General features: G+C 46.5%; 1 protein-coding gene across 6 annotated transcripts in view; it reads right to left on the reverse strand.

Annotated features, from left to right (window-relative positions):
• HERC4 (HECT and RLD domain containing E3 ubiquitin protein ligase 4) overlaps positions 1–26,037 on the reverse strand; it is a 91,939-nt gene that overhangs the window by 42,257 nt on the left and 23,645 nt on the right. For all 6 annotated transcript variants that reach the window (XR_009763939.1, XM_061635159.1, XM_061635158.1 and 3 more), the window contains exons 8-11: positions 16,735–16,865; positions 13,426–13,586; positions 12,720–12,796; positions 10,862–10,995 (exon numbers count right to left, since the gene is read on the reverse strand). Coding sequence is in view for 5 of the 6 variants with exons in the window: in XM_061635159.1 (XP_061491143.1) it covers positions 10,862–10,995; positions 12,720–12,796; positions 13,426–13,586; positions 16,735–16,865 (503 nt within the window). In the remaining variant the exon portion in view is untranslated. The remainder of the gene's footprint in view (positions 1–10,861; positions 10,996–12,719; positions 12,797–13,425; positions 13,587–16,734; positions 16,866–26,037) is intronic.

The following is a 26,037-nucleotide window of genomic DNA, read 5'->3' on the forward strand; positions in this document are numbered from 1 at the left end:
TTTCACTTCCTGCTCTATGGAAGCAAAAACCATGCATCCCTCTAACAGCTGCTGCCTGATGAGTTTTTACAAGGGAAGAGCAATGGACGATGCATTTGTAGTAATCTTTTTCTCCTGCAGCCCGGCACAAGAACCAGTCCGGTTACACTCTGAAAGAGGCAATTCACTTCCCTGTGTTGGCACCAGCACTTTTTTAAAAATGTGTTACTCCTGTGGAGGAGGCCACCCCTGCTGTCTATAAAATTACATTTCTAGTTGCCACTGGCAATCTAGTGATTACATTTGTGGATTTTGATCACCGTGCAAATAAAGAGTAAATTGTCTTTTACCTTCCCACTCCCATCAAATACTTTCTTTTAACCGGAGCCAGTAGAATTAAAAGAAATTGGATCAATACCATTAGCTCCTACAAGCACTACACAAATTTCCAGCCAGGCAACTGGTATGGTGACCACAAAACAGTCTATATTCAGAAAGATACTGCCTCATACAAACTATGTGACCCTTGTTTAGCCAGGAAGTCTTATATTACAAACCATCTCATGAAAGAGCTGGTACATGTATTCAACTAAATGATTTTCTTTTAAAAAAAAAACCTGTACCATCCATTTCAGCACCTTTCATAAAAGGATTGGCTACATATTTTGAAAAGTACACTGTATTATATTGAAAGAATTATGCTGAAGCTCTCCAAATTTACAAATGTTTCATGTTTACTTTCTTTTAACTTTCTACTGAACCCCATCCTCCTGTCAATACTGAATAGTCACACAGTCATGCCCTTCTTGTTACTACAACATTCTCGCACCAAGGTTCCTTGCCAGAACTTTATATGTTTAACCCCTATGACTGCTACATCAAACTGGCGGCATAAAGAGCATGAAAGATATGACCTGGTCTAAAAACATGCCGCATCACTAGTGCAAGTATCAGAATATCATGCATCATTCCAGCCATAGTTGGTTGCCTGAATCAGTTTTGGAAACCTGCCTTATAAGACCTGCACACAAGACAGTAGCCATATACCCGAAACTTAGCCTAGGCCTCAAAATTGTAATGCTGTACAAGAAGGGAAAGAAACATGTTCTGTGCACAAAACACATGTTCTGCATAAAGACCACAGATATCCACAGTCTATAGTAGTAGTTACCACAAGTATATAAAAATATATTTATCTCACACAAGGAGGATTTAATTGAGTTAGCCTGTGCTCTCCAAATATTTCGGATTACAACTCCCATCTTCCCTGACCATGCCATGCTAGCTGGGGTTGGTGGGTAACATAGTCCAAAACATCTGGAGGGCACCAGCTTGGGAAAGGCTGACCTAGACCATGGGTCTGATATGCATCTCAATCTGTAAATGAGCATAAACACTGTAAGTTCCTCAGTGGTCTATTGACTGAGTACTCTTGGATACTTTGACAGTTTTTCAGCACTGAGAATTGGGTCTGCACAGCTCCTAGCTTTAGAATGTGTGAGCAGGTTCTCTGACTCCAGGGCTTCTCTTAGGCATCTGTTTAGCCACTGAAGGAACAGAACGGAAAGTTGGACTTACAGTAAAGTCTCCTTCTGGTCAGCGGAGAGTGGAGCAGACAGGAATGGGTTAACTCCTCCTGGAGGCAAAGTCAACACTACAAAAAAAGGTTAGTCGGTGGCCTCCTGGAAGAGGGAGGGAATCATCTCCCGGTCTCCAGTTTGTGACACAGCTGTAAAAAGCCAAGTACTGAGCAGCCGGCTATTCCACCTACATGAACTTGAACACTGAAACTTGAAAAGTGGATAGAATAAAAGTGGAGCAGACAGGAATGGGATGTACCTGAGCAATGACCCCCCCTCATCCTCAGGTGGGAGCAAACCTAGGCCACCACCCTCTGAAGAAACCTGCGGAAGGGGGCTTCAGCAAAAGGGAACTTGTCCACCTTGTAGTGCTTGATGAAGGTGGATACGTGAGCCCAGGTGGCGGCTTTGCAGGTTTCCTTCAGCAGGGCATCCTTGTGGAGTGCCGCCATGGTGGCAGCCCCCCTAACTGAGTGTGCAGTGATCCCTGGTGGGGGGTACTCTCCCTTTGACCTGATAGGCCTTGACCACGCAATCATTCATCCAGTGGCTGATGGTGGACCTGGACAACTTTAGATGGCACGAATAGGGCATTGAATCTCTTGCATGGCTCTGTACAGTCCTGGTAGATCTGAAGTGCCCACCTGACATCTAGTTTGTGTCACTTCTTCTCCCTGTGATGGACTGGGTTGGGATAGAAGTTAGGTAGAGAGATGTCCTGTCCCCTACGGAAAGGGGAATTAGCCTTGGGAGGAAAACTGGGGTCAGGGTGAAGAACCACCTTGTTGGGTGGAAAATGCACAGCTCTTCCCGGATGGAAAGGGCCCCAGTCCCCCACCCTCCTAGCTGAGGTGATTGCCACAAGAAAACTGTCTTGAGGGTGAGGTCCTTGGTAGGTATGGAATGTTCTGGTTCAAAAGGATGTTGAGAGCGAGCTAAGGACTAACAAGAGATCCCAGGACGGAAACCTGTGTTGCACTGGAGGTGACAGCTGGTTAGCCTCTCGGAGAAGGTACGGTTGGACTTACCGTGAACGGTGTTTCTTCATGGATGCCATGAGGTCTCCACGTGGGTTACAGTCCCCAATCAGCTCGAGACAGGAACCTGTCATAATTTTTTCCTGGCTCCTCCCCTTCTTATTGAGGTGATGCCAGTTCTCTTTCTTGGCTAGCTCGGAACTTCACCTCAGTGTAACATAGAAAGAAAGAAATGCGAAGGCAGAGACAAACAGAATAAGATCGGATAGCGCATAGTGCAGATGGAATTCCCAGCCCCTCATAGGGAGGGTCGTGGAGACCTCATGGCATCCATGAAGAAACACCGTTCACGGTAAGTCCAACCGTACCTTCTTTCATGGATACCAGTGAGGTCTCCACGTGGGACGTACTAAAGCTCGGCCATAGGGTGGGTCTATTGATTAAGGACCTGCTGTAGAACTTTACGACCAAATGCAGCCTCCGCAGATGCGTACAAGTCCATTTTGTAGTGCCGGGTAAACGACGAAGGCGAGGCCCAAGTTGCTGCCCTGCAGATCTCCTCCAATGGGGCATTAGCCGAAAAAGCCACTGTTGTGGCTGCCGCCCTAGTAGAATGCGCCGTTGAGTTTGACACCTTGTGGCCCAGAGTCGGAGGGTGGAAAGATATCAGCAGAGATTCCGATCTACGGAACTGTGCTGTCCTATTGATGTATACCTTCAACGCCCTCCTCACATCAAGGGAGTGCCATGCCCTTTCCGTGGAGTGTTTAGGGTTTGGGCAAAACATGGGCATGATCTCCTGTCGTAGGTGAAACTGAGATCTGACCTTTGGAATGAAGCCAGGAGCGATCCGGAGTACAACTCTATTCTTATGGAAGGTGCAGAGGTGTTTTAGCACTGATGAGCCTGAATCTCTGATACCCTACGTGCTGACGTGATTGCTATGAGGAACGTGACTTTGAAGGTGAGTATTCGCAAAGGAACCGTCTGCAGAGGTTCGAATGGAGGTTTTTGTAGTGCGGTCAGTACTGTATGCAGGTGACATGAAGGAAATCTGTGCACTACCGGAGGGCTCTTAGAAATCTCTTGAGCAACGGATGTGACGCTAGAGAAACCCCTTCGGCTAAAGATAGAATGGATGCAAGTGCCAACAGTTGATGCTTGAGGGTGTTAGGACGTAGACCCTGGTTAAGGCCCTCCTGGAGGTACTGCAGAATATGTGGTGCAGATGCCGTCATAGGATCGGTGTCGTGAGCTGTACACCAACGTAGGAAAGCTGCCCAAGTGGATTGGTATATCCTGAGCGTAGACGGTCTACGTGATGCCAGGATAGTTGCTGTTGCGTCAGGTGAGATCTGTAATGCTAACAGCCTGCTCCGTTCAACCTCCAGGCGACTAGTTGAAGCCAGGCTGGGTCTGGGTGGAGGACCGGTCCCTGATGTAACAGGTCGTGGCGATCTGGAAGTGTGAGCGGGGCTTTGACAGACATCTGGACGAGGTCTGCAAACCACCATCTTCTCGGCCAGTATGGGGCTATTAGGACCACCTGTGCCTCTTCCCTCCTGATCTTGTTGAGGACTCTGGCTATGAGAGGAGTCGGTGGAAACGCATACAATAGAAGCTGTGGCCAGCTCGCTGTCAGTGCGTCTGTCTGTTCTGCCGCACGCATCTGGAATCTTGTAAAGAATCGAGGGATTTGATAGTTTGCGTCCGAGGCAAAAAGGTCCACTTCTAGTTTTCCAAATTGCTGTTGAACCATCAGGAAGACACTTCTGTTGAGTGCCCATTCCCCTGGGAATATCTGACGTCTGCTGAGCCAATCCGCCCGGTCGTTCATTGCCCCCTGCAGGTATTCCGCTGTCACAGATGTAAGGCGATGCTCTGCCCAGGAGAGCATGGACGTTGCTTCTCTGCTGAGGAGTTTGGATCGGGTCCCTCCTTGCCTCATTATGTATGATCTGGTCGATGTGTTGTCTGTTTTGATCAATACATTGGGGCAGTGAAGACTGGGAAAGAAATGCTTCAGCGCCAGATGAGCCGCCCTCAGTTCCAGCCAATTGATGGACTTGGCTGCCTCTGGTGGACTCCAACGTCCCTGTACGAAAAGATCCATATAATGGGCACCCCAGCCCCCGAGGCTTGCATCTGAAGTGATTATTGCCCGGGGCGGCTCCTGTATCGGGATCCCCCTGGACAAATTTGAGTCCTGATGCCACCAGGTGAGTGACTCATGCACGTCGTGTGGCAAGGCAACCTTGCGGTGTCGTCTGGAGGCAATGTCTCTCTGGAATTTGATCAGAAGATGTTGCAGAGGACATGAGTGAAGCCTGGCCCATGGTGTAACTGCTATAAATGATGCCATCATTCCGAGCAGTTTTGCCAGGCGCATCAAGTCTGATTTCGGTTGTCTGCATATGGAGCGTGCTAGATCGGTGATGGCCCGGATCCTCTGTGGTGCCAGCGTTATAGTTTGTGCCGTGGTGTCTATCACCGTGCCTAGGTGTATTAGTGATTGTGTGGGGTAGAGGTGGCTCTTTAGAACATTCACTAAAAACCCGTGGCTCTGTAGGAAACTGAATGTAAGCTTTAAGTCTTTGTTTGCCTGGGTAAACGACCGGGACCTGAGTAGTAGGTCGTCCAAATAAGGGGAAATATGCACCCCTGCCAGGCGTAGACCTGAAAGTGCTGCTGCCAGCACTTTGGTGAAAATTCTGGGTGCCGTGGCCAGCCCGAATGGGAGAGCTTTGTACTGAAAGCGTTCGTTGTTGTATGTAAACCGGAGCAACCTTCTGTGTCTGGGGTGAATTGGAATGTGCAGGTAGGCCTCCTTGAGGTCTATGGATACCAAATAGTCGTGGGGTTGGAATGCCTCCCTGATTGAAGCGATTGTTTCCATCCGGAAAGTCTTGCGCTTCAGGAACTGGTTGACAAACCTGAGGTCGAGCACCCCCCTGAACGAATTGTCCTTTTTTGCCACCAAAAAGAAGAGGGAGTATACTCCAGAAAACCGTTCCTTTATTGGGACGGGTTCTATGGCTGAGATTTGTAGAAGGTGCTCTATTTCTTCTAGGAATGTCCCGTGTTTTTGTGGTGATGTCGGTCTGTGAGAGAAGACGAAACGTGGGGGTGGATACTGGTGTAACTCTAGTCTGTATCCATCTTTGATAATGCTCAGGACCCATTTGTCTTTTGTTGTTGTCTGCCATTGGTTCAGGAAGTAATTGAGTCGACCGCCTACAGGTATAGAGTCAGAAGCGTTGTTGTGGTTGACGCTGCTGCCTAGTCTGGTAGGATTGTTGTCTATTCTGGTGGAATCTCTGGGGAGGCTTCTGGTTTTGCCAAGGAAAACGGGAGCCTCTGAAATCCCTCTGTTACTAAAGAAGGGCCTTGAGCCACAAAAGGAGCGCATCTGAAAAGTGGGGGTATAGCGTCGAAATGGCCTTTTTTTGTCTTTACCCTGTGAGGGCATCACTTTCTTTTTATCTTTATTGTCCACCAAAACTTCTGCCAGATTGTCTTCCCCAAACAATTTTCCACCTGTAAATTTAGCCGTGGCTAGATTAAATCTGGATGCATTGTCCGCATCCCAGTGCGAAAGCCATACTAGGTGTCTGGCTACCACTGCCATGGCCATAGCCCTGGCTGCAAATTGTGAGGAGTCCATGGTAGCGTCTGCTACGAAAGCGATGCAGCGTGAGAGTTTTAAAATGGACTTTCGTAACTTGGAAACCTCTAGGTCTTGATTTTGGGCTAAGTCCTCAATCCACAGCGGTGATGCCCTAGAGAATACTGAGGCTGCCACCGAGGCTCTTATGGACATCTCCGTCGCCTCATGCACTCGCTTAAGTGCCAGATCTGACTTACGCTGTATCGGATCTTTGAGATGAGCATCCCCATCCCGTGGCAAGATGGCATGTGATAGGAGAGCAGTAATAGGCCCATCTATGTCTGGGGCTCGCAACTGCTCCATGACACTGGGTTCTAAGGTATACAGTCTATTAGCCCAGTTAGTCCCCCTTTTGGGGTACAGCGGTAGTTCCCACTCCTGTTGAATATTAGTCAACAGCATAGGTGGGCACGGAATGCCCTTAGGCCCAATCTTTACGGTAGGCAGCACCATAGCCTGTCTGGAGGATGTAGGTTGTTCCTCAGAAGGAGCAGTCAGCTCCAGGGAAGCGATCACCTTTTTTAACAATGGTTCAAAATGAACTTCCAAAAATAGTCTGACCGAAGTTTGAGCCTCTGTATCTGAGGCATCGGTCCATTCTCCGTCATCCCTGGACCCCATAGAATCGGTTTCTGATAAGGGATCCTGGTGATCCTGCTCACAATACCCCCTACCCACGGCCACCAAAGTCGGGTTAGGGGAAGGCTGTCTGACAACGTGGCGTGGCCTCTTACATGGGGGGGGCTGCTACTGGCGGAGACTGTGGGCGTTGTGGGGCATTGTGGGGCATCATTTTAAGTGGTGGGACCTCCTCTAATAGCGCCTGCTTAAGTTGTCGGATTACATCAGGCGAAAATAATTGTGCCAGCATCATCGAAGAGGTTATTAAGGAAGCTGGCATAGGCTGAGGAGAGAGCTGGGGTGGAGAAGTGGGGGGGGCATACTGTGCATGGGCTTCCATCACTTCGTCGTCCTCCGACCTGCTGTCCTCCAGCTGCTCCAGTAGATGGCGCTGGACTGCGGGCTCTATCGAGCATGCCTCTTGTGTGCCACTCAAAATGGCTGCCGCCGCATTTTCAGCGGGAAACCTTATTGGGGAGCTGGAGGAGGCAGTAGGCACTGCCGAAAACCTCACCTCTCGCAGCAGGCCTCCGCCTCGAGTGTTCGAATCGGAAGGGCGATGAGAGCTATGCCGCGATGTAGTAGCGAAATTCACGCTCTGACGCGAGGCTTCTTGCCTATGCTCCGCCATATCCAATGTCTGCAGGGAACTGACCGCAGCAGGAGCTGGGTGCGGCCCTGATTTTTTGTGTCCCTTCTTTTTCTCGGATGGTGGGACAGACGGCGGCTGGGAACTGACTGCAGCAGGAGCTGAGTGCTGCCCTGACCCCTTATGGCCTTGCGGGGAACCGACCACAGTAGCCACTGTGTGCTGCCCTGTTCCTCTAAGGGTTTTTGTCCTGGCGGTCTGAGAAGATGGTGCTGTTTCCATATCTCAGACGGGAGAGAAAATAGGGATAAGAAAGGAAGAATAGAGATAGTAATTCCCCCCCCTTTTTTTAAACTAATTAATACAGAGTGTATGAAATCAAGTATAGAAAGAACGAAGGAAAAAGAGGAGCCGAAGGCTGATAGTCATAGGAGTTAGAGAAAACAGCCAAAGGTTGTTGCCCGAGCTGAGACAGGAACAGAACTGGCATCACCTCAGTAAGAAGGCGAGGAGCCAGGAAAAAATTATGACAGGTTCCTGTCTCGAGCTGATTGGGGACTGTAACCCGAGCTGATTGGGGACTGTAACCCACATGGAGACCTCACTGGCATCCATGAAAGAAAATGCTTGATTCTAGGGTGAGAAGAAACTGAATGGCCTCTCACCATTGAGAACACACTGCTGCCGCCGCTTATCTCTTGAGCGTGTTGGGGGCCAGCTCCTGGTCAAGATCGTCCTGCAGGAAGTTGAGAATGGTGTGGACGTGACATTCTGCGACAGGTAACTGCTTGCGTCTACACAACCTGTTGAATGCCTTCCAGGTGAGATCATAAATTCTCTGAGTGGATGGCTTGCAAGATGCCAGAATGGTGGAGACAACCTTCTCAGACCGCCCCTCTTCGCTTAGCCACTGCCGTTCAGCTTCCAGGCATGAAGCTGGAGCCATTCTGGGTCTGGGGGAAGAATGAGGTCTTGCGAGAGGAGATCCGATCTGGTGGGAAGGTGCCATGGGGGCCTGGAGCTGAGGTCCACTAGATTGGAGAACCATGTCCTCCGTGGCTAGCCTGGAGCCACCACTATTATCTGGGCCTGGAGAACACGGATTCTGCGGAGCAGTCTGGTCAGTAGAGGTAGAAGCGGGAAGGTGCAGAGAAGTACCCAAGGCCAGGGGGCTGAAAGGGCGTCTATGTCCTTGGAGCATGGATCCTAGCCTTGTGCCATGAACTGGTTCAGTTGTGCATTCACCAGTGAGGCAAAAAGGTCCATGCATGGAAGCCCCCACTTCTGAGTGATCTCTAGGAACCCATCCCAGTGAAGGCCCCACTCTCCCTGGTGGACTTGTTCCCAGCTCAGCCAATCAGCTTGTTGCATCTTACTACCACTCCATATCCAAGTGTACATGTTGAGTATTGCAGGCTGTCCAAGGAAAAGTCTGCTATGAATTCACCCTCCCTGATGTGCCTAGCATCTGGAGGCACTTCTATCAGTAGCGCTTTAGCCCACCTGACCAGTGCCAGAAAAGTTGGCTGCCGAAGCTCTTATGGCCAATACGGATGCTTCGTGTGCGCATTTTAAGATAGACTCACTATGCCTGTCACTTTGGTCTGATAGAGTATCTGCTCCTTCCTTGGGGATAGCTGTCTTGGCCCCAAGGGCAGATACAGGCTCATAGATAGCTGGGACGGGAGAAATTGCCATGGTTGTGGCAGAAAGGCCAGAGAGCTTTTTGGACAGGGCATGAGGAGCTTTGGATTTAGCTGGATAATCCCATTCTTCCTTAACAATGTCCTTGAAGAACTTTGGGAAGGGAATGACCACCTTCTGATCCCCTGATCTGGGGAAGACATCTAAGGATGCCTGTTCTCCTTCCTCTACTTCCCCCTCTTGGCAAGTTTCCTTAGGAGGTTCTAGCTGAAGGCAGGCCATAGCCTTAGAAATCAGAATACGAGTCAGGAGAATACAGTCTCCGATGCACCAGGGAATGCACGGGGGATCCTCCCCTGAGAGTTCCCCCTCTTCCTTCTCTGAGTCTAATGCAGTGGATGATTGGGGGGCACCCTCCCCCCAAGGAGTTTGGGCTAAGGGAAAGGCAGTCAGGCTGGAGCCTGGAAATGGAATGCCTTTCACATTTATTCTTGTTGGGTTTATGCTTCTGGAATGAGTCCCTTCTTTTGCTCTTCCCCCTTCTATCTGGACTGGCATCCGAGTAGAGGCGGAGGAGCAGGAGGGAGAGGAGGAAAATGAGGAGAAGTAATTATGGCAGCAGCCCTGGAGTGCTTGGAGCCTTTTTGTCTGTGCATGTGAGCCCAACGCTTGGCTAAGGAAGCCCCTGCCTCCCTCATCATGGCCTTGTTAAGCCAGGCCAACATAGTTGACAAGGTAGAGGGCTTTTCTAAATGGTGAGATTTGAAGGAGACACGTGAGTTTCCTCCCTTCCACCCAGATGAATGGAAGGGAGCTGAGAAAACAAAACTATTTTAGGCGGGAATCTTGCATGGCTCCCACCACTGAAGCAAGGGTGGCTAGGGGATTACTTAACTGAGGAGTAGATTGCCTCCTACTCAGGGACCCGTCTTCCTCAGCTGAGGCGAAAGATAGCTGTCTCTTCCCCTGGGCATGGCTTAAAACTCCAGATGAAAAGGGGGAGAAACTGGAGCTGCAGCTGGCAATACCCCCCCCCAATAAGAAAAGTTTTACCTGAAAAAGGGTAGCAAGGCAGCAAACCCTGCATCTCGGAGGCCCATTGCTGAGGGGGATCTTTAGCTCAATAAAAGCCCAGGATAGTGAGGGAGCAATCCCTGCTCCTCCCAGGTTCTGCAGCGGCAATGCTCCCAAAGGGTTTCCCTCTCCTTAGGACTGCGGAAGAAAATACCGTCGAAAAGACAGCAGGGGGAAGCATGAGACAAATCTGGGCCTCCGCCACATCCCAAAACGATCCCTCTCTTCCTCAAATCTGCCTAATTCACTGAGGGCGAGGAGTGAAAGGAGAGGGAGGCAGAAGTCTGTGTGCTGTAACAGCAGCTAATAAAGAAAAACTTTCTGAGAAGAGCAGAACAAAAACATCTAAACTGCTCCCAAATCCCTTCTGAGGACCCAGGAGGAATCGGTTGACTCTGCTATTCGCTGAAGGTACAGTCAAGAACTGGAGACCGGGAGAAGGTTCCCTTCCCCTTCGGCTGGCCACCAACTAAGCTTTTTTTCTAGTGTTGACTCTGCCTCCAGAAGGAGTTAACCCATTCCTGTCTGCTCCACTCCTCCACTGACCCAGAATGCTAGACTAATTGGGTCTTTGGTCTGACCTAGTAGACCTATTCCTATGTTAACTAAGGTGAGTGTCCATGAGATAAAGAGTAACTCATTCTGTAGATAATTCAACAGAGTAAAGTTAAACACACTACTACATTGTCTACAAGATTTGCCCAAAAGTAAAAACAGGAACAATTCTTACTTTGCTATCTCCACAGGGAGCCTCCCTGCTCCTGAAGACGAGCAGTTCAGCAATCTCTGAATGAAGCCTTCATTCATAGTCCAGATTTGTTTTGAAGCACTAGGGTATCGGAAGTCATCTGGTGGTTCCAAATCCTACATTTTGAATGGCAAATTAGAAATATTTTTTCCATTAACTAAGGCTAGTTTCCACAAATTCCTATATTCAGAATTGTTATACCACACAATTTTGTTCAGTTTTTATTCTTGACCTATCTACACCTTTTGCTTATGAACTTGTTAAATATAAGCACTATCAATACAACTTGGTCAGTTTCTATATTATTTGATAATATTTAGATAAAATATATTTTGAAAAACTCTTTTAAAATATGTAATCACCTCTTTTTTTAGGAGCAAGCTTAACTGGAGCTCAGAATACATAATGACCCCAAATCCAGGTGTAGTCATGCTTTCTGTCATGCAACTAGCAGCTGCAGATTCATCTATTAAGTTCAGTTGGACCTAGATGCACATTCACACCAGTGGTGCAAGGATTTCTCTTGCAGAATTATGGCATTTCACAACAAAATATATTATATTCTGGAATGAAATGCTGAATGAACTGTTTTTATTAATATAGGAAAACAGAGAAGGGAAACCTGTGGCCCTTCAGATGTTGCTGAACTCCAGGTCCCATCAACACTAGCCAGAAAGGCCAATTGTCATGGAAATCAAAGAGTCCAACAACATATGAAGGACCACAGGTTTTCCATCTCTATAGTATAACAATAGGTCATAATCCTGTGGGGAGCCAGGAAATATGTAACAAGTTGGCAACATCATCATGGACATTTAGATATGTGTGGTCTATTTATTTGTCTGAAAAAAAATCTATTCTGCACTTCATTGTTGCCAATCCCTGGGTGAGTTACAAAACATAAAATACAGGCATACCCCGCTTAAAGTCGTTTCACTTAAAGTCGCCTCGCTATAAAGTACATGCTCCATACTCCACCATACCCCACTTTAACATACGCGCTTCGCAATAACGGACACTTAATGGCATGACGCCGCTGCCATCTAGTGGCGATTGCAGTGCAGTACATGCATAGATAATTGCTTCACTTTAAGTACATTTTCACTTTACATACATGCTCCGGTCCCATTGTGTATGTTAAAGCGGGGTATGCCTGTAATGCACTAAAATAGGAGCAGATAAAAATACATTAATTAAGGTAAGTTATAAAATGCATACTAAAATTATATTTAACTATGCAGATAGTTTCAATAAAACATTTTATTTGTATGGATCCATACTTCCCATTTATAGCTTTTCCCAACCTAAAGTAAGGATTGCCTCAGATCATAAAACTATAAATATTATGTATGCACACCAATCCTCAAAGAGGAAGACTAATTTGTTTATAACTAGCCCTAGCTTCTGGAAGTCCTGGACACTTCAGGTAAAGGTGTTATGTTTTACTTTCTAGCATAACAGAAATGTGCAGTTCAAACTGAAAACATTAAATGTTCCATATGCCAACTGTTGGTTTTGCTTTATCAACTAACAACAAAATTAAGATTTATAGTCCTTAAATAATTTGTTAATAACAAACTGAAAATGTTTTAACAAATTCTAAAGCATATTGACAATTTAAGATGTGGAAAAATAATAGCAGTTATCTTAAGGTAAAGTAATATGCAACTGATGCTACACCAGTTGTGCTGTATTATAAAAGAAGCAATTTTTAAAAACAGCAGTGAAGCAAACAGAAAGCAACACGATCACAATGTTCTAGCTATAAAATTTAGCTCCAAGCACCATATTGAGTGAACACAGAAACCAGCTTAAGAGTTTTAAAAATGAGCTGAAGTACCCGTGGAGTAATGTAATGTGAAAAGCTTTGGTCTCCACCGGAGAAAATCCTCTTTACACAATAATAGTCTTCACCATCTATAATTAAAATAATATGATGTTAACATCAAGAGAGTAACGAATGGAGTATTACATTGAAATCGTATTTAGGTATGAATGAAATTAATTTGAGAAATGTCACTTTTGCACGAACAACATCAGGTAACTCTGCCAAGAACATGTCTGTTACTGTTTCACACTACAAGCAGCAGCCTTCATTTTGGAATTACATTCACAATTATTGCTTTGCACTCTCACTGATCACCAAACGCCTTCAGCAAAAAGCTAGACTCCCCTTGTAGAGAAAATGTCTTAAAGATGTTGCAGCATTTACTGCTGCTATGGTAATCACAAAAATCTGAGGAGGTTATGCTCTGCCTCCATAGTTGAAGGCAGCATGCTTCTGAATATCAGCTGCAGGAAACTTCAGGAGGGAAAAGTGCTCTTGCATTCAGGTCCTGTTTGTGGGCTTCCACAGGCATCTGGTTGCCCACTGTGTGAACAGGGTGCTAGACTAGAGGGGCCACTGGCCTGATCCGGCAGGTTCTTCTTGTATTCTTATGTACTAATGAACCCAGTTCCTTACCTATTATCACAACATGCCTAATTCTTTAAGAGCATCCCCATAACACTCCAAACAAATACACAACTGAAGAAAACATTGTTACCTGAAGTTAGTGGTATCTCTCCACTATAAGGAAGCCAGTTTCCTTTCACCGGGAAGGGGCTTTTCCTGTTACTGGTTGATCCCATCCCCAACTGTCCATTGCCTCCAAGACCAAAAGAATAAATTCTGCCAGTTGCAGGAACAAATGCAGATGTGTGCTGCCTAGTGCAGAGAGACAGCAGAAATACAAAAAGTTAAGTTAGCAAGAAAATATAGTATACTACACAGAGCTATTCATAATAAGAATATTTATGGTACAGTTCATTTGTCACTAATGTATGTGGGTCAAGAGTTTCCATTACTGAAAAACAAAGTAGCAGGGAAAAGTGCTTCTACCAGCTAGTCAGCTGGAGGTGTACAATGTTAATCAATCTGTAGAAGGAGGAGACTTATGACAAGATTGTGTCATTGCTTTCCTCTTTTTCCTAGGTTCAGAGCATGGAAAGAAACAACTTAAGAGAAAGACTCAAGACAGTTGCAATGTTCCATTACAACAAAATATTAACATGGAATTATATGGCCTCTGAAAAGCATGGAACTTGTAATCCATTGGAACAGAAGGGTACTGTGGCTATAGAACTGCCTTAGTGCCAATCCATTTATATAATTCCTTGGGCACTATGAACTAGTTTAGCTAAATTAAAGCAGTCTTTTCTTTATAATGGCACAAAACTGCCCCCCCCAAACAAGATTTTGAGAATGAGGGTCTGCTGCTGCTATTAGAATATGTCTGCCAGAGGAATGCTTCTTGAGGCAAATTTTGGCCTTTTAGAGGCCACATACCAAATAGCAACTCAACCTCATGAAGAAAAAATCCTTCAGGCTTTAACTTGGATAAGCCATCATACTGCCATTCTCAGGCCTTTTCTTGTAGCCTGTATATCAAGCATGTATCTTTATTTGTAACTTTATGGTGCTCATTATATGACATCCATTAATTCAACATCCAAATATAAAGAAATAAAGCAAAATGATATACTACAGAGAAGTCTGCTCTATGCAAAGCATTCTTGTTTGATATAGCAGTAGACCCTTTAGCCAAATTCATTTTGTTGTCTTTTTTAACAATGAAAAACTGTTGCAATAGCCAAATGACTGTAATTGTAACTACAGTCACAGTAAAATCATTTGGAAAACAATGAAAAACTAATTAAAACAGACATTTGAAAATAAACATTGAGACAACATTGAAAATGACTATATCAAATATCATCATCATCATCATCATCCTCCACCACCAGCAGGTCCCAGGGTGGGTTACAACAGTTTAACATTTAATGTTAAAAACAATTAAAACAAGTAACAATCACAAGAATAGGGCGAGTCCTGAAAACATACACTTCAAGTGTCAAAGGGCAGGCTAAAGAGGTGTACCTTCAGCATTCACTGAAAACAGTACAGTGAAGATGCCAGACAAAACTCTGTGAGGAGGGAATTCCACAACTTTGGGGCTGCCACAGAGAATGCCCTCACACCATCACACCCCGAGCATCAGAACCCGAGCTTGTGAGGGTGGCGGAACTACCAAAAGGCCCCATCTGCTGATCTTAATACTCAAGACGGTCTGTAGGGAAGGTGGTGGTCTTTCAGATATTTGAGACCTAAATCATTTAGGGGTTTAAACACTAATGTGAGCACCTTAAATTGGGCCCAGAAACAAACTGGCAACTAATGTAGCTGTTTTTAAAAAGGGGTTATATGAGTTCTAAAGGGAACCTCAGCCACAAATCCAGTCGCTGCATTTTGGACCATTTTGGAAACCTTGAAGTTTCTGACTCAACTTCAAGGGCAGCCCCACATACAGCATATTGCAATAATCCAATATGGAAGTTATAAGAGCATGGAGTACTGTGGCCAAGTCATTTCTGTCCAAAACGGTCCGAAGCAAGTGAACCAGCCAGAACTGGAAAAAGGCACTCTTGGCCACCAAGGCCACCGGAACCTCTAGTGTCAATGCTGGATTCAGGAGTACCCCCAAGCTGCGGACCTGCTCCTTCCAGGGAAGAGCAACCCCATGCAGAACAGGCTGTCTCTCCACCTCCCAAACATAAGAACTCTGGAAACATATCATCTCTGGCTTTTCAGGATTCCATTTCAGTTTTGTGGCCCACATCCAGCCCATCACTGCCTCCAAACATCTGTCTAACATCTCAACCATCTCTCCTGATTTAGATGGAACAGAGAGATAGAGCTGTGTGTCATCCGCATACTGGTAACACTTCACTGCAAAACTCCTGATGACAGCTCTCAGCAGCTTCATACAGATGTTAAACAGCATGGGGGATAAGATGGAACCCTGCAGGACCCCACAGAAAAGCTCCCATGGTGTCAAACCACAGCCTCCTGTGTCATCACATGCAGGTCATTAGAATATCAAGGCAACCTACATGCTCCACAGTGCTGGTAAGGGCACTCTGGAGTGATCATGTTGTTAGCTCTGCACATCTCGCTATTCCATAGTATGACAAGAGCCTCGACAGGAGCATCAGCTATGTCAGCCGGAAAATCCCCCAGAGCATTCAGGAATCCATCAGATTCCATAAATCTTCTAGGGCGGACCATCTCAATAATCTCCCAGACCTGCAGTGTGAAGAATCCACATTCCACCCAAATTTTATCAAGGAATGATCCATCCATGACAACAGGCTCAAAACAAGCCCCCCCCCCAATCCACTCCGTGGCAAAGACCAGGTCAAGAGTACGTTCAGTGATTTATTAAGGCCACAACGTATAACTTAGTTGTTTTTGTTTTGCCTCTGTCCTAGAACAAGATTTCATAACCCAACTCTTATCTCGTTAGTGCTTTTCAAATACAATACATTATTCATGCTTTAAAAAGGCCCAGAGACAGTAAGTCCCTGAAGTTGGGACAATGCTATTTCACTTTAGAGAAGTCTGACAACTTTTCAAGCCATAATATTTTATTTATTGTCCACCTTTCTACCTGTCACTTTTGAAAGCACCCATCATCTGCTTGTAGAGGAGGCTTAAATCCTGGCATTCCACTTTATACATTCCAAATACACAGAAACCAGTATCCCATTTTTAGCCCTAAGGTCAGCATCCAGCTTCAGAAACAAACCACATAAAATTCTTTTGCATATCAAATTTCCCAGTCTAGCAGGAGAACTGCACAAAGTAGTCAACTTTCATGTACAGTAAGACTACAGTGGATTGAGCAACAAGTTATGTTCTCCAGAAAAACTATTCCATGACAGTTAGAGGTAAATATAGATCTTACAGTCTTCAATTTGCTGAACACTCAATAACATTATTTCAGTCTGCAGTTCAATTCTAACATTAATCTTACCTTCCACAGGCAATCTGCGTGACAATGTTCCCCATAAGTTCAAAAACTTTTCTTGGATTTATCTCATGGCCAGTAGAGTTATGACCTAATTGCCCATAGCCTCCAGCTCCAAAAGTGAACACTCCACCTTCCTAAAAAATATTTGAAGTTAGAATGCAAATTGTAGATGACTCTAATACTTTACATGTAGACAAAATGTTAGTTACAACTGTGAGAAGCACTAGATACCTGACCTACATGCATAAAAAACAAAACAAAAATAAGGATGCTTATCTTCATAGATACTGTATATAGTTTAGACTCTGCGTACCATCCTCATTGTGTAATATACAGAATAGAATATGTCTACAGTTCTGTAAACCAAAAATAAATAACTCATATAGTCATTAAATTAGTGAATTCCTACTTAAAATCATATAGTTAATTAGGGGGAAATGCCATTAAGTTGCTGGCAATATCAGACTGAAAAATATACTGTAAAGTGTTATTAGGGGACATTGCGCCTTGGCCTATACAGTAAGACTACTGTTTTCACTTTCATTTTTGTTTGAAGAACGACTTCACAAATTGCAGAGGAACAGTTGCTCAAAAGGGTACAAAGTACATTTCTGCACTTTATTATCTAAAATAAGAGTCCAGCTTTGATCTTAAAATCCCACAGGTTTTAAAATAAAAGCTTTATTGTACGTACTGAGAAAGTGAATGGTATTTGTTAACAAAAAATACTCATATGTTTACAAATAAATTCAACATTAAAATGTGACAATTACAGCTGCTTAAATGTCATGCAATGCACTGTGATTTAACACACATGAGAATATAACCTCATCTTTAGCATTAGCAAGAGGGACAGCATCCGTCACTGTAGCAGTTATCCATGTGGTTATCAGAACAATTCTGAATGCAATGTAATATTTCCAACATAAGTTTATAAAGCTCTGAAGCAACACAAGCACAAGTTGCCCTTTTCTCTGTCCTCTCCTACAAGATGAAATAGAAGGAAGATGGAAACAATACACTGAAGAACTCTATAAAAGAGATGCAAGGATGACAGATTCATTCATGGAGGAACCATATGGTGAAGAACCAGACATTTTAGAATGTGAGGTGAAAGCTGCTCTTAAAATATTTGCAAAAAAAAAATCACCAGGAACAGATGGCATACCAATAGAGTTGCTACAAGTTACTGAGACTGAATCTGTCTAAATGTTGACAAAAATTTGTCAACAAATATGGAAAAGAAAACAACGGCCCACAGACTGGAAGGGTTCAATATACATCCCAATTCTAAAGAAAGGACATCCCAGGGAATGCAGTAATTATCAAATTATTGCCTTATCCCATGCAAGTAAATTAATGCTCAAGATTCTACAACAAAGGCTCTTACCATATACGGAGTGAGAAGTGCCAGATGTCCAAGCTGGATTTAGAAAAGGAAGAGGTACCAGAGATCATATCACAAACATACGTTGGATAATGGAACGGACCGAGTAATTTCAGAAGGAAATCACCCTGTGCTTTATAGATTGCAGCAAAGCCTTTGACTGTCTAGATCATGAAAAACTATGGAATGCTTTAAAATAAATGCGGGTGCCACAGCATCTGATTGTCCTGATGCGCAACCTGTTTTCTGGACAAGAGGCTACCGTAAAGACAGAATATGGAGAAACTGAGAGGTTCCCCATCGGTAAGGGTATGAGACAGGGGTGTATTTTATCACTCTATTTGTTTAATCTATATGCAGAACATGCCATACGGAAAGCTGGATTGGACCAAGATGAAGGAGGTGTGAAAACTGAAGGGAGAAATATCAATAATTTAAGATGATACCATACTATTAGCAGAAGCCAGTAATGATTTGAAACTAATGCAGATGAAAGCACAAAAGCAGGACTACAGCTGAACGTCAAGAAGACTAAAGTAATGACAACAGAAGATTTATGTAACTTTAAAGCTGACAATGAGGACATTGAATTTGTCAAGGATTATCAATACCTTGGAACAGTCATTAACCAAAATGGAGACAATAAAGAAATCAGAAGAAGGCTAGGACTGGGAAGGGCAGCTATGGGAGAACTAGAAAAGGTCCTCAAATGCAAAAATGTATCACTGAACACTAAAGCCAGGATCATTCAGACCATGGTATTCCCCATCTCTATGTATGGATGTGAAAGTTGGGACACTGAAAAAAGCGGGTAAGAGAAAAATGTACCACTGGTATCACCTGAAGGGTGATTTCCTTAGGTAGTCCGACATCACGTGGGATATAGCGCCATCTAGCGTCCGAAGGCAAGAATGGATTGAAGTCAAGACCTGGGGCATCGAGCCCCTCCCACTCCAGTTCATTCGTGACGAGACCGAAGTGAGAGACATATCTGAAAAGACATAAAAGGCCAACGGGCCTAACAGCAAGGAAACAGTGTCTCAAAACATGACCCAAAGATCGCAAGCATATTAAACAGGTCCAAATTGGTCTTGACTTGGTAAAAAAGTTTAAATATTGTAACACTGAAGAGTAATAAGTGGTAAGGTAGCAAAAAACCCCAAATCCTCCAAAAAGGGAGGGCCGTGATGTTGGACTACCTAAGAAAATCACCCTTCAGGTGATACCAATGGTACATTTTCCTTAGGTAGTCCGACATCATGTGGGATGTACCAAAGCAGCCCCTAATAGGGAGGGACTGCCTCTTGGCTACTTAGCAGAAATAACCTGTTATAAAACACGCCTCCCGAATGAGGCATCAGCAGAAGCGTAACGGTCTATCTTATAATGTCTTATGAAAGAATTTGGGGTAGACCATACAGCCGCTCTGCAAATCTCTGCTAGAGGAGCATTGGTTGCGAAGGCAGCCGTAGTGGCAGCTGACCTAGTGGAATGTGCCGTTATGTTACGAGGCACTGGCAGCTGAAGGGACTCATATGCCAATGCAATACAGGCACGCAACCAACAAGGTAATGTAGAGCTAGACACCTTTTGCCCCAGAGTACGCAGGTGAAAGGATACAAATAAGGAATCCATTGACCGTATGTCCTGGGTGCGAGACAGGTATGACTTGAGGGCCCTCCGGACATCTAGCGAGTGCCAGGCCTTCTCGAGCGGATGAACAGGATCCGGACAGAATGAAGGCAAAACAATGTCTTCGTTACAGTGGAATGCCGAAATGACCTTGGGACGGAAGGAAGGATCTAGACGTAGTACCACTGAGTCTTTATGGAAAATACAGAGATGGCGGGCCAAGGACAGTGCCCCCAACTCTGAGATTCTTCTCGCCGAGGTGATCGCCATGAGAAACAAGACTTTGAAGGCCAAAAGACGTAAAGGCACAGATCGAAGGGGCTCAAAAGGAGGGCGCTGCAGGGCTTGCAGGACCTTCGATAAACTCCACGAAGGAAAGCGATGACAAACTGCTGGCGACAGCAGGACGGCCCCCTTCAAAAAATGTTTGACCAGTGGGTATGAACCCATAGGAATAGTAGGAGACGTGACGGAGAGAATAGATGAAATTGTGGCGGCGTAAAGTGTTAGGTTTCAGTCCCATCTTCAGGCCTCTCTGTAAAAATTGCAGTAGATGTTGAACCTTGGCCTGAGATGGTAGAACGTTTTGAGTCACACCAACTAGCGAAGGTAGACCAGGTGCTCTGGTAGACCCGAGAGGTCGACTGCTTTCGAGACGCAAGAATTGTGTCCACAACTTCCTTAGACAGTCCCGAATGAATCAAATGTCCGCGTTCAAATGCCACGCTGTCAGATTGAGCCATTCGGGATCCGGATGCCAAATCGGGCCCTGAGATAGAAGATCTGGTCTGAGAGGCAACCTCCAAGACTCCGTCACTGAAAGGGAGAGCAGGTCGGAGAACCACGGCCAACAACGCCAGTACGGTGCTCTCAGGATCAGATGGGCCCTTTCGCGTCGCAGCTTCCTGATGGTCCTGCCCAATAGTGGTATCAGGGGAAAAGCATATAGGAGGCCTGCTGGCCACTGAGTCAACAGTGCATCCGTCAATTCCACATCGTTGTCCAGATACCTGGAGAAGTAGAGAGGGAGCTGGTAATTGTGACTGGATGCAAACAGATCCACCGAGAGGATGCCGAACCGTTGTTGGAGAAGGCTGAACACCATGGGGTGTAGCTTCCATTCTCCCGGGATCACTTGTTGTCTGCTGAGCCAGTCGGCCACAACGTTTAAAACACCTCGGAGATGTTCTGCTCTCAGTGAAAGTAGATGTATTTCAGCCCATTGGAAGAGTTGAGACGCTTCCGCCTGGAGGCACCGTGACCTGGTGCCCCCTTGTCTGTTCAGATGTGATTTCACACAAGTATTGTCCGTGCGAATCAATACGTGGTCCAGAAGGAACAAGGGTTGAAAATGCCGAAGAGCCAGATGGACCGCTCTTAGTTCCAGCCAGTTGATATTGTGACTTGCTTCCATGTTGGACCACACTACCTGAACATACTGGGAATTGCAATGGGCCCCCCATCCGGATAGACTGGCATCTGTGGTGAGTATGTTCCTGTCTGGTTCTCGGAACGGGGTTCCCAGTCTGAGATTTTTGGACGTAGCCCACCAATTGAAAGAGGTCCGCAGAGATGGGTGCAGGTGGACCGTACGGTGGTTGGACGTGGCAATGTCCTGTTGGAAAGGGAGTAAGGCCCACTGTAAGGGTCGAGTGTGATGCCGAGCCTATGGCACGATGTGAATGGTCGAGACAAACATTCCCAGAGCCCTTGCCAGAAGCATTAAGTCCACCCTCGAATGACATGCGAGGTGTAGAGCCATCTGTGTGATGGCCGTAATTCGATCTGGTGACAAAAAGACCATGGCCTGCGTGGTGTCTAGAATTACACCCAAATGTTGTAATCTCTGAGTTGGTAGTAGTTGACTTTTGTCATAGTTGACCAGCCAACCATGGGTGCGTAGAGCCGTAAGAGCAGAGTGGACATGAAAGAGGGCCAAATCTCTGGAACTCACTCAAATTAATAGATCGTCCAAGTAAGGATAAATGTGGACTCCCTGGAGGCGGAGATAAGTGTGACGCCCTTCCCTGGCTCTCCCTGTCTGGAAGCTGAACAAGAACTTTATTGACTTTCTCCAACAAGAACAGTACAGTCAGATACAAAGAAGTCCACTGCCACTATGGGGGCCATCCACAGAAGCCTCTAAGATTTGCTTATTGGGTAGCTGTGGTGCCCTTCCCTGGCTCTCCCTGTCAGGTTCCTACCTGCTCGTGGCTACTGTCTTTCACTGGGCACCACCAGGGACTCCACCAGTCCGGACTGTCCTTTTTTTATGGTTTCTCTCTCCGCTCTAGCACAGACCTCACCAGATCCGCCTGCTAGGCAGCACCACCAGTCACGTTCTACAACCAATGTTCCCAGAGACCTTGCCTGAGTCTCTCTATCCGGTTACATTCGTGACTGCGTGCCTATGCTGTTCCCAACCCCCTTGTATCAATGCTGATAACTCATAACTTGGGGTTGCTCTGGATACTAATGTTATCTTCTCCTCTTCACCGCTGCCACCATTTGTTACTGTTTCCCTTCAGCCTTGGTCATTACCTTACCCTCCCTTCTGGTCTGTGAAACCCCAGCCAAGGATCAGGCCTTCGGTAAACCAAAATAGTATTTATTAAATAAAATTAATAACAAGATAACTTTGATAATGATCTACAAGCTTATGGCTTCATCTATGACTGTGATATTTGACTTATTACTAATCCAAACTCCACCTCCCTCTTTCTCCACACTCTCCTGACATACACCAACTCACACCCACCTCCAAACTCCACCAAAACAACCCACTCATGTCCACCCAGATTCAACTGTCATCCTTCCATTTATACTCTCAGCCATCCAAACACTCAGCCAATCATCCAGCATTCTACTGCTCATTTACCCCCCCTCCTCTTTCATTCCACTTACCACATATCTTCTATACAAACAGCACTTACCATATATACATTAATACAGGAACATCACAATAAGCCACCAGGGTTAGCAGCACTTTGGTGAATACTCGCAGGGCAGACGAGAGACCGAAAGGCATTGCTCGATATTGGAAGTGATGGGGGCCGAAGGCAAATCGCAGGAAATGTCTGTGGGTTGGACAGATGGGCACATGAACGTAAGCTTCTTTGAGATCTATGGAAGCCAGAAAATCCCCTTCGTGTAGTGCCTCTACAATTGACGCCAGGGACTCCATCTTGAACCGTCGGTATTTCACGGAACAGTTGACAAATTTGAGATCTAGTACCGCCCTCCATGACTGATCTCGCTTGGGAACTGCAAATAGGAGGGAGTAAACCCCTTGTGCTCTCTCCTCCGCTGGTACAGGTTCTATTGCAGCTATGTCGAGAAGATGGGTTATGGCTTCCCGCATGATCCGGCACCTGTCTCGAACTCTGGGTAGAGTGGATGGAATGAACCTGTCTGGAGGAGTCAGCCAAAATTCCAGTTCGTAACCATGGAGGAATAGATCTCTGACCCAAGCGACCCGTGTCAGACATAACCAGTGACTTGCAAACATTAGCAATCTGCCCCCCACAGGAAAAGCGTCAGTATTGTCTTCGCTGACGAGCTCCCCTGCCATAAGTTGAAGTTGAGGCCCCTTGACTTCCCCTGTTCTGTGCTCTGGCTTGGAAACGTTGCCTGTTCCAGGATCCCCTGAAGGAGCGGAAACCAGAAGATCGAAAGTCACGGCCTCGCCCTGCAGGCCGCGCTCCTCGAAAGGGCTGAAAGGAGCGATATGGGGTGAAATGTCTGAAAGCCCTACAATCCTCTCTCTTAGAAGTGGCCAATACTGGCCTTCGGCTGTCTTTAGGGTCTACCAAGACCGCCTTGAGGGCTTCGTCTCTGAAGAGTAAAGACCCAGAAAAGGGTGCTCTAGACAAGTTGCCCTTGGCCATAGAATCAGCGTCCCAGTGCCTGAGCCAAAGGGTACGCCGAGCTACCACCTGTGAGGCTAGAGCTCACGCGCCCAGCTGGGTGGCATCCAGTGTGGCGTCGGCTACGAAGGCTGCTGTCTTGTGTAATTTTACCAGGCCCTTGCAGAGCTTGACAGGGTCTGGTTCGGGATCATCCAAGAGTTCGTCTAGCCACATCATAGCCGCTCTTGAAAATATGGAAGCTGAAGCAGATGCCTGAATAGTAAAGGCAGTAGCCTCGTGGTTTTTACGTAACGCGTAGTCCATGCGGCGTTCAAAGGGGTCCTTTAGTTGTGATTCCCCTTGCTTTGGAAGGAGCGAGCGTGAAACTAAACTGGAGACTGGCTCGTCGATGCCTGGAACAAGCAAGCGATTCATAAAGTCTGGGTCCAGTGCATAGAGCCTTTTGGCCATAATGGAAAAGTGGCGTGCCTGCAGAGGATGATCCAGCTCTTCCTTGGCCAGCTTGCCAATGGGGTCCAGCACAGGAAGGTAATGATCCAAAGATTTTGGAGACTTAAGGACTTTAGCCCCTTTCATGGGGAGAGTGGTAGATTCGGGCTGTGTAGTTTGAAGGCCCAATGTGCCCAAAGCTCTGCGAGATAGTGGAAGAAAGTCGGCCTCATCAAATAGGCGATATGAGGTGTCCTCCTCGAAGTCTGCCTCTTCACTCCACTCATCCCCTTCGACTTGAAGAGAATAATCTGGGTCCTCCAACCCAGGGATGTCATCTCCAATCCTGCCTCTAGCAACGTCAAATGGGTTGGGCGAGGGGAGCGGTACCACATCAGAACAGCCACATGGGGCTGGGGCACAGGAAGGGTGCTGTTCGCTGTGCTGAGTCAATGGAGCTGTCTGGACTCTCGACTGATCTGAGAAGAGGCTTAGTATATCTTTCAACTGCATCAGGAATTCAGGAGACAACTGCAGTCCTGGTACAGAGGCAGGTAGTTGCCCTGATAGCGGACCAGCAGGCGGTTGTGCTTGTGGAGAAACAGCAACAGCAGGCTCACTGGGCTGGAGTGGCAGGCTAGATTGTGAGTGGCAGACCCCAGGCTGGTCAGGAAAACCCTCGAAGTCATCCTCAGATGACCCAGCTGGAGAGTGAAAGAGTGCTGTCAAGTGCTCTTGGTTAGCAGCTTGAGAATGTGGCACAGAAATGTAATGTGTGTTTTTGGTGGCACTGTGGCGAGACAGGTGTTTAGTTTTAGCCACGGCCTTGGAGTGCAGCCTGGGCAGTTTTTGATTTGCAGACTTATGATGTGAGGACTTGCAGGGTCTCTTAGACGCTGCTGAATGTGTATCTGAGTGTTGATCCGCCATTCTGAGCGCCCAGCAATGCTATACCAACACACACACAGAGGTGGGGGGTGCGGTGTGGCAAGGGACTTTCACTAACACGCGGTATATATAACACCAACACACGCACAGAGATGGTGGGTGCGGTGTGGCGGAGTACTATCACCAACACACACACAGAGGTGGGGGGTGCGGTGTGGCGTACAGTTCCAATATGCAGCTGCGGCGCAGATAATTTCAAGGTGCAGTCCGAATATGCAGTTGCTGTGCAGAGGCACTTGTTGTAAAAATAAGTCCTACAGGCACTTGGATAGCTTGACTAAATAACTGTACAAACAAGTGAAGGAGAACAGAAAGGGCAGCAAAAATGGGCAGATCAAAATGGCGCCCGTGAAAAAGGGCGGGAATTTCAATCAAAATGGCAGCCAGGAAGAAGGCACAATGGCGGGCAGGCAAAGGTTCCTGGTGCTTTAGAAGGCCTGTAACGGCCGCGGCAGTAGTCAGGCAGACAGATAGGGGAGGAGGAGCAAGGGTGAGCTCCAAGCGCAGTGTATAAACGATGACGCTCTTTAAATGTGAAAAAAGCTGGGGGGGGATTCCTCCCACGGCCACCTGAAGAGCCTCAAGGCAGAAAGAGGCTAGCAGAGGAGCCGCAAAGGCGAGCTCCAACCGCCCCTTGCCAAGGGAGGACGCCACCTATCACTTCAGCCCAATAGCAGCCCCCGCCAAAAAAGCAGAAGTTAAAGGAACCGCAGCTGCGGCTCCCAACGAAACAAGTGAAAGCTCTAGGCAAAAATCAGGCAAAAAAGGCAGCAGCCTTTCGCCGCAGCCCCAAGCAGCCGCCGCCGAAAAAGCAGTTATGAAAGGAGCCGCAGCCGCGGCTCCTGGCGAGGTAAAAAGCGAGAAAAAACGGCCGCCGCCTGGAGGAGGTGGCAGCAAGGCAGGGCAAGGGCTGACGAGAGAGCCGCAGCCGCAGCTCTCAGGGCTCGTCCCAAAAGAGAGGGGAACCCAATAAAATCAGACGTCACCTACGGTGGGGAGACGTCGAAAAGGAAAAAATACTAAAACACTGGCTGAAAAGAG

This window comes from Rhineura floridana, chromosome 7 (genome assembly GCF_030035675.1).
Source record: "Rhineura floridana isolate rRhiFlo1 chromosome 7, rRhiFlo1.hap2, whole genome shotgun sequence".
Taxonomy (NCBI): domain Eukaryota; kingdom Metazoa; phylum Chordata; class Lepidosauria; order Squamata; family Rhineuridae; genus Rhineura; species Rhineura floridana.